This window comes from Octopus sinensis, linkage group LG25 (genome assembly GCF_006345805.1).
Source record: "Octopus sinensis linkage group LG25, ASM634580v1, whole genome shotgun sequence".
NCBI classification, from domain to species: Eukaryota; Metazoa; Mollusca; class Cephalopoda; order Octopoda; family Octopodidae; genus Octopus; species Octopus sinensis.
Window position 1 is genome coordinate 10,630,206 of NC_043021.1, and position 13,419 is coordinate 10,643,624.

At 34.8% G+C, this 13,419-nt stretch overlaps 1 protein-coding gene across 5 annotated transcripts in view; it reads left to right on the forward strand.

Annotated features, from left to right (window-relative positions):
* LOC115224576 (arf-GAP with coiled-coil, ANK repeat and PH domain-containing protein 2-like) overlaps positions 1-13,419 on the forward strand; it is a 310,532-nt gene that overhangs the window by 203,137 nt on the left and 93,976 nt on the right. Inside the window, exons 13-14 of one of the 5 annotated variants that reach the window (XM_036513288.1) lie at positions 3,257-3,415; positions 9,596-9,673. The exons of 2 other annotated variants lie outside the window; for them this stretch is intronic. In XM_036513288.1, coding sequence (XP_036369181.1) covers positions 3,257-3,415; positions 9,596-9,673 — 237 coding nt within the window. The remainder of the gene's footprint in view (positions 1-3,256; positions 3,416-9,595; positions 9,674-13,419) is intronic. 2 more of the 5 variants (XM_036513289.1, XM_036513290.1) reach the window with 2 other exon arrangements.

Genomic DNA, 13,419 nt, shown 5'->3' on the forward strand with positions numbered 1-13,419 from the left:
TTTTTGTCAAACTATCCAACCCATGCCAGCATGGAACATGTATGTTAAATGAAGATGATGATGATGATGATATATAGCCGATAGTTTTAAGGTATTGAAAATTACTATGTAGTTAAGAAGCTTGGTTTGCAAAAAGTATAGTAATTGGCTGAAGAAGCTGCCATTCTTGAAGAAATCTGAATTGAAACAGAACACCTCTGCTCTTTTACTTATTAGTTTCAGATCACACACCTTGTCATTTATTTCTGCTTCACTTTGTAAAATATGAGGAGTTGTCTGCATCTGGAACACACAATCTTTCTCTCTTCCATATCACCACCCGATTCTTCAGAAGAACTAATTCTTCTGATTGTTATTAGTGGAACTGGTGGTGGATTTGCTTTGTCGTTTACTGGGGTTCAGGTTGATTGGCAATTTGTATACTCTTTACTCTTTTACTTGTTTCAGTCATTTGACTGTTTCCATGCTGGAGCACTGCCTTTAGTCGAGCAAATCAACCCCAGGAGTTATTCTTTGTAAACCTAGCACTTATTCTATTGGTCTCTTTTTGCCGAACTGCCAAGTTACGGGGACATAAACACACCAGCATCGGTTGTCAAGCGATGTTGAGGGGCCAAACACATACACACACATACATATATATATATATATACATATATACGACGGGCTTCTTTCAGTTTCTGTCTACCAAATCCACTCACAAGGCTTTGGTCAGCCCAAGGCTATAGTAGAAGACACTTGCCCAAGGTGCCATGCAGTGGGACTGAACCCAGAACCATGTGGTTGGTAAGCAAATTACTTATTACACAGCCACTCCTGCGCCTATAGTTGATCTTTCATTTTATTATTGTTATTTTTTGGCGAAACCAGCAATTGTAGTGATTTCTGGGGTCACAAAAATCATGGGGTTTGAAAAGGAAATGACTTTTACTATTTAGTCAAATTGGTAACATTTCATTGTACTCTGCACAGCAGATGTCTGGTGCTTCATCTTTCTCATACCTCTCAACAAAATAGCTGTAGGCAAGTCTCTTCCTTGAGGATGTTATATATATATATCAATAATAATAAAGGGTAAAATTAATTAATCAGTTAATAATTAATAATTTTACCAAGTAGTTCGGTATGTTAAAAGAACCATTATCAGTAACCTTATACAAAAATTCTATAATTATAAGTATAATTATAATTAGGGTTCAGCAAAAATTGCTTCACCACTTATCTGTCTGGGAGAAATCTTATGGTAGTGGAATAGTATTTAACTGCTATTTCTAAATTTCAGTATGTGGTGAAGCAAGTTTTGCTGAACCCTAATTATAATTATGCTTATAATTATAGAATTTATATATATATATATATATATATAATATATATACATACATATATATATAGAAAAGAAGTTTGGGTGATTTACAGAAGCAGGATTGGTGCCATTTTGGATTGCCATAAAAAAGGAAAGAAAAAAGAAAAACAAAAAGAACAAGTCACATGAAAAGAAGCATGGATGCGCAGAATAACTAGAATTTGATTTTGCAAAATGTAGACATGGTAGAAAAATTTTGGATAGAAATTTCAAAACTGAAAATTCCATAGAAACACTTGTTTGTTCTCTCATAAGAAAATTTCTGGTGCAGCATGAAATTCTAGGCCTTTCAGTTACTGCTATTACAAGTGAAGCTGATGAAAGTTTATATACATACACACACACTCTCTCTCTCTCTCTCATCTAGCAGTATTAGTTACCATGGATGGAATAAAAAAACAATAATGGAGTCAGACGATCTCAAAGATTTGCCTGTTATGAAGTTTATTAAGCTTACGGAGAAAATTGACCATCTCTCTCTCTCTCTCTTCCACAATGTCCAGCTGAATATAACTTTGTGGAATAGAATAGTTTGATGTTTTGCTAATTACTGGTCAAAACTAATATGGTTGTCTTTCAAATCAATACCTATGTGAGATGGTTTGTAATTAATCTGTCAGTCATCTATATTGATGAAGACTTCTTTAATATGCTGTAATTATATGAGTTTGACTCATAACTTAAAAATACATCCTGTTTTCTACTCAGTTATCTCTGGATGCAGGACTCCATGACCTTGCAGTTAGTTTTTACTAATGTCATTGTATTGATCTGACTATCATATCGATCTGACACTGCTGGTCACAATGCCCTTCTCTACATTGTTTGTAGGTTTTTGAGTGATGCCACTTTGCAGGTGGATCGGTAAGCAAATGCCCCCTGCCAAGCAGACTACCAGTTTGATATGATCATCCATTTACAGCTGAGTGTTATGAAGTTTGCTCAAGGACACAATACATTGCTGGCCTTGGGAATTGAAACCACAATCTTGCAATTGTGAGTGTAAGACCCTAACCACACGACCATGTGTCTTTACCAATATCTAAGACATTTTTGATGGGAGAAAAAATGAAGATAACAATGAAGAAAAGGATAATTGGCGCTTATTATAATATCTGATCACCTTGAGCCACAATTTGGAAAGGGGAATTGCTCTTGTTGGTTTAATTGCTTTGGGGATAAGAAAAAAAAATATTTCAAACATTTTCGGGTGTCTTGATTGCAACAATATGATTTATACTGGGGTCTATTATAGATACCCTAGTTGTAATTGAACATGCTGAGGTAACCACAAAATCTTAAATCTCTTTCTTGTATTTTATATATTTTAACTTGCTCCTCTGAAGTTTTGGGAGAAACTAAAATAGCCTTTTTGTTGTCTTCGTATGTGTTATACACTAAATGGTGAAATAAGTTTTTCTTCTTGAAAAATTCCAATGATTCATTTCCTTATTTTGCCACAAATTTCTGTTTCTTTGAATATACTTCAATCTCAGAATAGTCTTCTTTAGATTTTATCATCTGTTTCTTTCTTACTGATGAGATGGGCTAAATTATGTAGTTGATTGGCCAAACTCTGTAGTTGATTTCTGAATCTAAACTAGTAATGGAACTATCGTAGCACAGATAAATATTTAAAAGAACCATTGCAATAGTTGTCTGTCTGTGTGTCTTTCTCTGTGTTTGTCTGCCTACCTGTCTGTTTCATTCTAATATGAAGTTTTCACAACATCACTATAAGATTTCTGTATCATACACCCAGTCCAGTCCAGTCCAGCCCAGCCCATCCCTGCCCGGTCTGGTCCATTCCATTCCAGTCCAGTCCACTCCAAACATCCATCCATTGACTTCCAGTTTACAGACTCTTCGTATCATCGTTCATTGGCAATTCAGATGCAGTCTGTGAAGGTTACCAAAAAACGGTGGCTGAGAAAACGAGCAAGCAAAGACTTTGGCAAAGTGGCTGACAAGCGCTTATCAATGGACACCATTTATGCTCTTAACGACGAGTTTAATGATGCGACCACATTCTTCAAACAAGACACGAGATATGTAAGCGTCCTCTTTGGGAGAACAAAACCTGTCTATTCCTCAGCATTGTTACCTTATTTTTGTTTTCCTTTTTTTTTTTTTTTTTTTTTTATACGAAAAAATTCCATTTCTTCACTAGTTTGTCTGCTCTTGCTGGTTCTCATGTTTTCGTTTGTCTTGTTCTGCCATTCATTGCATTAGCTGCTGAACTGCTATGCTGGTTTTTGTTTCCCGTTTTTTTTTTGTTTTTTTTTTAATTTAACCACTTTTGCTCACACTTTTGCTGCATTCGTTTTTTGGGGTTTTTTTGTGAAAAAAAAACTAAATACAAAAAATGAAAAAATAATAAAAAAACAAATAATGAAAAAACTCTAGCATATTTATAATGCACAAGAAAGGAAAAAAACCCTATTTCTAGCAGACCTTGCTTAACGTGTTCAAAATATTAACAAATTTTAATGGTTTGGTTTTCATTTTTGGCATATTTTTCCTGCTTTATTTAACCTTGCTTTATCACCTATCCTAGCTCTAATGTTGTTTATAATATATATATATATATATATATATATTTATTAGAAGGTTTGGAGATGATGTACAGGTATTATATAATAGAAGAAATGAGGTACTCAGAAATCTGGATGGTTTTATATTTACAGATATTTATTAGTATGTTACATGTTTTTATAAATCATTTATCATATATTCGCGCTTTCGTCCACTCTAGTGGAGAATGGACGAAAGCGCTGATATATGATTTATAAAAACATGTAACATACTAATAAATATCTGTAAATATAAAACCATCCAGATTTCTGAGTATCTCATTTCTTCTAATATAAAAATATATATATATAAATAACAGTTGTTTATTTCAGCTCCATATGACATAAAGTTTTGTGGGCACATAGGATGTGTTCACCTCATAAGATGGACACGCCCTATGTGCTCTTCTGATATAAGATGGATGCATGATGCATCCCATGCGCCCAGGCAAGTTCAAGTCATGTGGAGTTGAGTCAAACTGTTATTAAAAATATATGTAGCTCCTACCAAACGTATTGAGTGCTACTTTCTTTCGTTTGTTCACTCACTCAAAAAGCTATATATATATATATATGTGTGTGTGTGTGTGTGGGTGTATATATCTCTTTGTCTATTTATCTTAACTCTCTATCTCTATATATATATATATACACACACACACATATATATACATATATATATCATGCTATTTGCTTTCTTTGAACTAGTGCCTTATTAACTTACTAATTTACACCTGTCTCACATGTCGTCTGATAGTCCTTATTATTTCTGTTGCTCTTAGTCATAATCATAGTTTGTAGTTGTTCTTCGGAGAAACACTTTAAAAACAAACAAAAAAATGGCTGTCTTCTATTGGAATTTGATATGCTTTCACCATTTTATCATTTCTTATTTCAATTAATTAATCAAGGTAGATGATTAATGAATTTCTTAGTTAATTGATTTATTAATTTTTCTATCATTGACCAGTGTATGTATGTGTATGTATATATATACACATATATATATTATATATACATATATATATACATACATATATATATACATACATATATATACATACATACATACATACATACATACATACATACATATATACATACATATATACATATATATATATATATATATATATATATATATATATATATATATATATATATATATTCACATACACAAGTATCTATATATAGATATTGTATTCATTCTTGATTATCATATTGGGACAGCAAGTTCTTGGAAAATTAAATTTTATCTGTGACCTACTACTATCTGCTCTCCCTTCTCTTGAGAGAAGGTGTAAACATCATAACAGTGACTCTTATGTTCTTTCCTTTAGATCTGAGGCCTCAGTCATGTTAAAGACTAAGCCCTTGACTTTTTACAGGATTCTGTGCTCCCAAGAATGTGAAGAGTTCTATTATTTTTAATCATCGTACTCTCCCCCACTGGGTTTCTCTGTGTAGATAAATCTTAGTACAGCTATTCTGGAGTGTTTTTAGAAAACCTTATTATTGAATAACTTTTTACATGCTTGGAGTAACAGCTAAATATCTCTCAAAATCACACCTACCCTCTACTTAATGATTTAGGGCACAGTGGATAATGTAATCCTTGATATATAAAATGACGGAATGGTCATGGCAGGAATGCCTTTGATCATGTGTCTGATCAGTCAGGGCTGACCTGGGGCTGAACAACAAGCAGCAAAATCCAACAGTAATACCACCAAACTCATCGATGAGCCAACAAGGGGTTCTCAATGTGGTCATTCAACTTACATGAAATAGCAGATAAAATCTCCCTTAATCTCCCTTAAATATGCTCTACTGTCTTTGAAAGAATGAAAGACACATTGGCTAATGTATTCTTTGTAATACACACCTCTTTTGGATTAGTGCCATACTTAATCCTTTCAGTTCTACTGGCTAAGGTTCTTTACCACTATTTGAAGTGTTCAATATCTTTGTTGTTTTGAAAGTGGTCTTGTTAAAACTCTCACACACTAGCATTCATTTGAGACTCCATATGTGTTCATGTGTGGAGGCACAATGGCCCAGTGGTTAGGGCAGCAGACTCACGGTCATAGGATTGCGGTTTCGATTCCCAGACCGAGCGTTGTGAGTGTTTATTGAGCGAAAACACCTAAAAGCTCCACGAGGCTCCAGCAGATAGTGGTGGCGATCCCTTCTGTACGCTTTTGTCGCAACTTTCTCTCGCTCTTTCTTCTGTTGGCCTGCTCGCTTAGCCAGCGGGGTGGCGTCATTTGAAGGCTAAAACAATGCAAAGCGCATTGTGACCAGCGATGTGTAGCAACATCTGATAGCCTGGTCGGTCATGTGATCAAATGATGTGTTCATGTGTATGTGTGTTAGTGCTCTGGTTAGTTTGTATATATGTGTGTGTGTGTGTGCATACTTATAGCATGCGTGTGTGCATACTTATAGCATGTGTGTGTGTAGACACTTATATTGTATGTGTATAGCACTTGTGTACCTGTGTGTTATAGTGTGTGAATGTGCATTAAACAGTGTGTGTGTGTGTGTACACTAATGTGTTGTATGTATCTCATTAAATATGTTTCACACAAAGTATGTTGAATATTTTTTTTACATTTAAAAGAGAATGAAAAAAAATAAAGCAAAAGAAATTGTTGGAGTGATAATTTTTTTTTTTTTTTAGTCAGATAGACACACAATTTCTAACATCAGCTACTAATCAAGAGGTTCAGGTTCAAATCCTATACAGAATGAAAACCTTTTTTTTTTTTTAGCAGCTTACTGAATATGTTACAATGTTATTCTTTTCCAATTTCATGTGAAAATTCTTTCACTTCTGATGCTATAATACACTTACTTCTCAAAGATATGAACATTACAATGTCAGCTTCTTTTTACTTTATTTTATTTTATTTTTTCGCTTTTACACTTTTATAATTCTAAAGCCTTGTGCCTATATTATTATTATTATTATTATTATTATTATTATTATTATTGTTGTTGTTGTTAGCATGCCGGGCAAAATGTTTAGTGGCATTTTGTCTGTCTTTACGTTTGGAGTTCAAATTTCGCCAAGGTCGACTTTGCCCTTCATTCTTTCAGAGTTGATAAAACAAGTACCAGTTGAGTACTGGGGTCGATGTAATCGACTCGTCCTCTCCCCCAAAATTTTAGGCCTTGTGCTTTTAGTAGAAAGGATTATTATCATTATTATTATTATTATTATTATTATTGATATTATTATCATCATCATTATTATTATTATTATTATTATTATTATGAGGCGGTAGAGTGAAGGATAAGATACTTTGTGGTGTCCTAGCTCTTTATGCGCTGAATTCAAATCTAGCTAAGGTAAAATTTCCGTTTCAATTTCCTACTAAAATAAAGTACCATTTGAGTACAAGGGTCAGTTTAATTATTTCCTTTCAGATCATGTGCCTATGTAAGAAATTTTATTATCATTATTATTATTATTATTATTATTATTATTATTATTATATTATTATTATTATCGTTATTATTATTATTATTACTACTACTACTACTACTCCTCCTTGTAACTAAAATGGTATTCTTTAGAATCAAAAATATGTTTAAATTTTATTAATAGAAGGTAAAATAAACATAGCAAAAAAAAAAAAGAGAGCTTAGTCAGAGACAAACTTGTTGAAAAATTCTATGTATTTTGTTAACCATTTTCGTGTTCTAACTGATATTTTAGCTTTGATAATATCTGTTTACTAATAGTCATTAATAGTGCTAACTTAATTAAAAACAAATTAACCGGGAGCAGTGGTAGGCTGGTGGAAAACAAGGGCAACGGGCAGCTATAAATTTGTCAGGAATAACAAGTTATATAACTACACCTGGAATAACAACAACAGCAACAACAACAAAAATAACAATGATAATGAGAAGGAGGAAGTGGAATACAATAATAATTACATCAGGAATAATTACAGTAATGTAACCATATAAGGAACAATACTGGTAATTATTGGATCAAGAGTAATAACTTGACTACAGAAGGAATGATATTGCTATTAATTACAGTTGTAATAACCATGACAGGAATAACAGAGCTAATAACTAACTACGTGGGAGAGCTTTTATATGTTTACCTTATCTGCTAGAAATAGCAGCTGAATCACACCCGAATCACATTGCAGCATCTTAGAGAAAATGATACATTTGATAATATAGTCCTTGATATACTATACCTTAGAAAAAAAATACACAATGAAAGGAAATTCACAATTGGAAAAAACTTTGGTCATTTCATCAGGATTAATGAAGGACTAAACAACAGCAACAAGAATAACAAGAATACCAGCTGTAATAACCACGGGAATAATACAAGCAACAATGAATAACTAATAACCACACCAACAATAACAAGAGTAATAACCCAAACATACCAGCAATAACAACTGTAATAACCATACAGGCAATTAACAGCCGTAATAACCATCCATACTGGTACTAACAGTAATAACCATACCAGCAATAACAGTGGTAATGACCACATAAAACGTTAGCAATTTTAATATTTTAAAACTGAATATCATATAATTGTATGATGGCAGTTCTTCATGTTTGAAAACCACGAGGAAGAGTGGTGCAACCTCTACTGGCTAAGTACATCGGTCTTTGACCACTGCAGGGCTTTTCTTGCTGCCTGTGGTTAGTAGTTTTATTTAAAGCGGGGATCGGTCTGCAAAACCTGAATCCATGCTTTGAGACTTGGCGGTCAGTGGATGAAGACTGCTGCAGTGACCAGCAAACTAGGTTTTACATCGGAGTGGTCATCTCCTGTGTGAATTGCGTTACAGGCCTGGAGAGTTCCACCTACTCTGAAGTTTGCTGGAAGGGTGTCAAAAAGGGCACTGGAATGCCTGAGGAATTCCACTCCTTGGTTTGCTGTCGAGGTTGACTCCCCTAGCTTTTTCCTTTCCCAAGGCGCTCACAAAACATCTGGGATTTGTACTTGGTGCTTCTTCCATTAATTGCTAATTAACCCATAGTTAATTTAGATAAGATGCAAATCTCATCTAAATTAACTATTGCTTAACCATTTTCTCACACTGTATCTGAGGAAGGGATATAATAAATATCCTGGAAATTTTCTAAAATCTTCACAGCCTTGGTTTTTTGTTATCTCAGTCTGATATATGTGTGTATATATATATCTATCTATCTATATATATATATATATATATATATATATATATAAAACAAAACAGGGAAATCTTTGGTATTATTTATTTCTCCATTACACGCGTTTCATTTTCAAATAGGAATTTAGGAATTACAAAGATTTACATGTTATACAGACATGTACGGGATTTCCTATTAGAAAATCCCTAGACAGAGAAACTGGGAATTTACCCTAGCTATCAATATACATATATGTATATATATATATATATATAAATAAAGAAAATGGAACGGGTGTTTTTCACTATTTCATCTTTCACTTCAAAAATAACAAAACAGTAACAATAATAACCATGCCAAGAATAACACCTACATCCTCCTTAATAACCCCGCCAAGGAATAAAAGTAACACCAAATAACCACAAGAAATAACAAGCGTTTTCTTCAAAAAACAATGAAGAAAGAATATTAAATATTTGATTTCTCTGCTTACTTTCAGAATGGACGGAAATCGTCTCTCTCCACTTTAGTGCATTTATTCTGTACCAAGAATCAGTCCTTCCCTACTGAAAACTTAGTAAGCATTTCCATCAACATTTATCACACGGTTTCTGAAAATATTGATGATATTTATATTTCATTTCTCATGTAGAATTTGTATTTTTTTCCTTTTTGTATTAGTTCGTCACCTATCAAAACAAGGTGGCTGGTACCCTGGCAATTGGTTGATATGACCAACGTGGGTTATCATACAATTGGTTTATGAAAATATTGGTGATGATAATATCTCTTTTCTCATGTAGTATTAGTTCTTGTGACTTATGCTTACAGCTATTGTAACAAGGTGGCTGGTACCCTTGTGATTGGTTGATATGATCCACATGGGTTATCTTACAGGTAACGCCAGTGGCAGTCAATATAACACAGTCTTGTTGCCATTGTATCTACTACAGACCTGCTTCCTTTGTCTAGGTGTTATATGCTTATGATAAGTAACCATGTATTCCACAGAGTTCAATTTGTGTATGCTTTGTTTATATGTAGGTATATATTATATCTGTACTATGTCAATATGTTTATAGACAAGTATAATTTGATATAGTATACATTGTGTGTGTATGTGTGTGTGTGTGAGAGAGAGATAATTGCAGGCATGATTGTGTGGTAAGAAGTTTGCTTCCCAACCACATGGGTTCAAGTTCAATCCCACTGTATAGCACCTTGGGCTAGTGTTTTCTACTATAGTTCCAGGTTACCCAAAGCCTTACGAGTAGATTTTGTCGATCAAAACTGAAAGAAGCTGATCGTTTATATATATATATGTGTGTGTGTCCGTGTGTCCTCACCTGCACCACTTGATAACTGGTATTGGTGTGTTTATGTCACCATTACTTAGCAATTTGACAAAAGAGACTGATAGAATAAGTACCCGGTTTTAAAATAAAATAAGTATTGGGTCTGATTCATTTGACTAAAACCCTTCAGGGCGGTGTGGTTCTCTCTTTTAAACATTGTGTTGCTGTCATGTCAGGTCTAAAGTCGCATAACATTAGCTATAGTGAAGTATCAACCCATAGCCGTCTATGTAGTCAATTGTCTCTCCTTCGTAACTTTTTAAACTGAATAATTACATTTTTAAAAGAAGCAGGCGCAGCTGAGTGATAAGAAGTTTGCTTTCCAACCACATAGTTCCGTGTTCAGTCCCACTGCGTGGCACCTTGGGCAAGTATCTTCCACTATAACCTCAGGCCGACTAAAGCCTTGTGAGTGGATTTGGTAGACGGAAACTGAAAGAAGCCTGTCGTATGTGTGTATGTCTGCACCTGTTTTTGTCCACCACCACTGCTTGACAACCGGTGTTAGTACGTTTATGTCCCAGTAGCTTAACGGTTCGGCAATATGAGACAGAGTATCAGGTTCTAAAAAAATAGTGGGGGCTATGCTTGACAACCGATGTTGGCGTGTTTACGTCCTATTAACTTTGCGGTTCGGCAAAAAGAGACCGATAGCATAAGTATCAGGCTTTAAAAATGTACTGGGACACTATGCGTTCGAGTAAAAGCACTTCGAGGTGGTGCTACAGCATGGCCGCGGTCTAATGACGGAAACACGTAATAGATAAAAGATCCGCTCTCGCACTCAATTTTCAAGATGTTCAGGTTTTAACCAAGAGTTGTGTCCCTTCCATCTGATCTTTTCTCACCTTGCGGTGTTTTTTTTTTTTGTCTAAATTATATTTCTAAACTATGTGTTTGGATGTTCGATCTCTCTCTCTCTCTCTCTCTCTCTCTCTCTGAAAATATACTTTATATTTTCATCTACTTGCTGTATCATGATTTTCAACAGCCTACCTCATCCATGGTTATTATTTCCAAATGACTATGTCTTTCGTGGTTATTATTGGGTTGTCCGGAAAGTTCGTGCCGATTTATAGTAGCTTACCTTTCGACTTATTTTAGAATATGGTTGAGTCCATAAAATAGGATTTTACTACACCTCCATTCAGAGCACAGTTCAAGCTATCTTTTCATGGAAGAAGGTTTATGTTCCTATAACCTGTGTTAATTTTGTAACCCTTTAAAATGGAAGATAAGAAAGTTCATTTTCGGCACTTGATGCTTTGGGAACCAGACCAAAATCGCTGCAGCTCGGCTGGGATGTATTACCCCACCCTCCATATTCACCAGATATTGCTCCTTCGGATTTCCACTTACTCAGGTCTTTGCAGGATAGTCTTAACAGTAAAAATTTCAATTCCTTGGATGACGTAAAAAGATACTTTGATGAATTCTTTGCCATGAAACCACCGCAATTGTGGGAAGACGATATTTTCAAGTTAAAGGAAAGATGGAGACGCATTGTGCAACAAAATGGTTCATATTTGGTCGATTAAAAATGTAATGGCAAGTATTTATTGACCTTTTTCTTTCCTTTAAAAATCGACACGAACTTTCCGGATGAGGTTAAAGCAGTGTTTCTTCACCTATTTTCGCCCAGCTCCTACTCTAACTTTCCAGAAAAATGTATGCTCCACCGGTAGTTGGAAAAAAACCCACTCTATTTTTAATATCTTATCAAAATTATTTTATACAAAAGAATTTATCAGTAACTTTATTAAGTAAAAAAAAAGTACATTATTGACTAAGAGGAAAAAAAGATTTTCCCTATTCCATGTCGCACTAAAAAAAAAAAAATAGGAAAAGAAAAATATTTGGATCCCACACCCCACTATAATTTTCCCAGGCTCCTCCGGTGGGGCATATGCCTCACGTTGGGGGAATCACTGAGATTTTGTGGGTGGTTAACTCTAATTGCACCCAGAGTTCAAGGGAGACAACTCTAAAATGAAATTTTTTCAGAAATGGAATCGAAGGACGTAAAGTGGTTGAATGAGTGTGGTGACCATCTTATTTGACATCTGCAGCAGAACAGTATTTACTCGGCCCTAAAATGACTGGCCAATGCTCAGAATTTGAGTGAATAAACGCTAACACAATGAATAATAAAAGGACTCCCTGAAGAAATCCCGTTCAAGGAATCCCTAAAAGAATCCTTTGGCCCCTGTCACATTGATTGCTGCCAGTGATCTGTTTTTGCCCCTAACTGTTCTTTCCTGGCACCTTACTGCCCTCTTGGACAGTACCTTCCTTTGGAGACACGTGCAGGACCTTCCTTGCAGACAAGCAGCGAAGAGAAAAACAAGGACATCATGACCAATCCTGACTAGCCTGTGGTCTTTCCTGTTAGTCCAAAATTGGACTCCTTTGACATCAATAAATTTGTGACACACCTCGACATCCCCACTGAAAATCTCTGCCTGCAAAGCCAAACCGTTATATCGTGTCTTGCTGGAATTACTGGTGATCCTTAACTTAGGCTTGTTCTTCATTCAAAACAATCAGCTGAGTGAGTGTTGGAATATGTTCAGGTACTGAACCAAAATTTAATTAAATTTACAGCTTTAGAGAGGAGAGGGGGAAAAAATCATTGACTGTAATCACCAAAAATAAAGGAGACACCTTGGAAATTTAATGTGTGTGTTTTCTTTATATACCTTGAAGGATAAAATATTGATAGGAATTGGTACTTTACTGAGAAAACCCTAAGGATAATAGTTCTGTTGTGAGTTTCTGCTGTTCCCTTGATGTGCATGCATGTGTGTGTGTGTGTATTTTCTTGGTGCACATTGGAAGATGAAAAGTTTTGATGGAAGTTGGTACTTTGCAAAGAAGACACCAGTGATATTTGTTTTGCAGTGATTTACTGGTGCTCCCCTGTTGTGTGTATGTATGTGTATTGTCATGATGTACATTAACCCTTTAG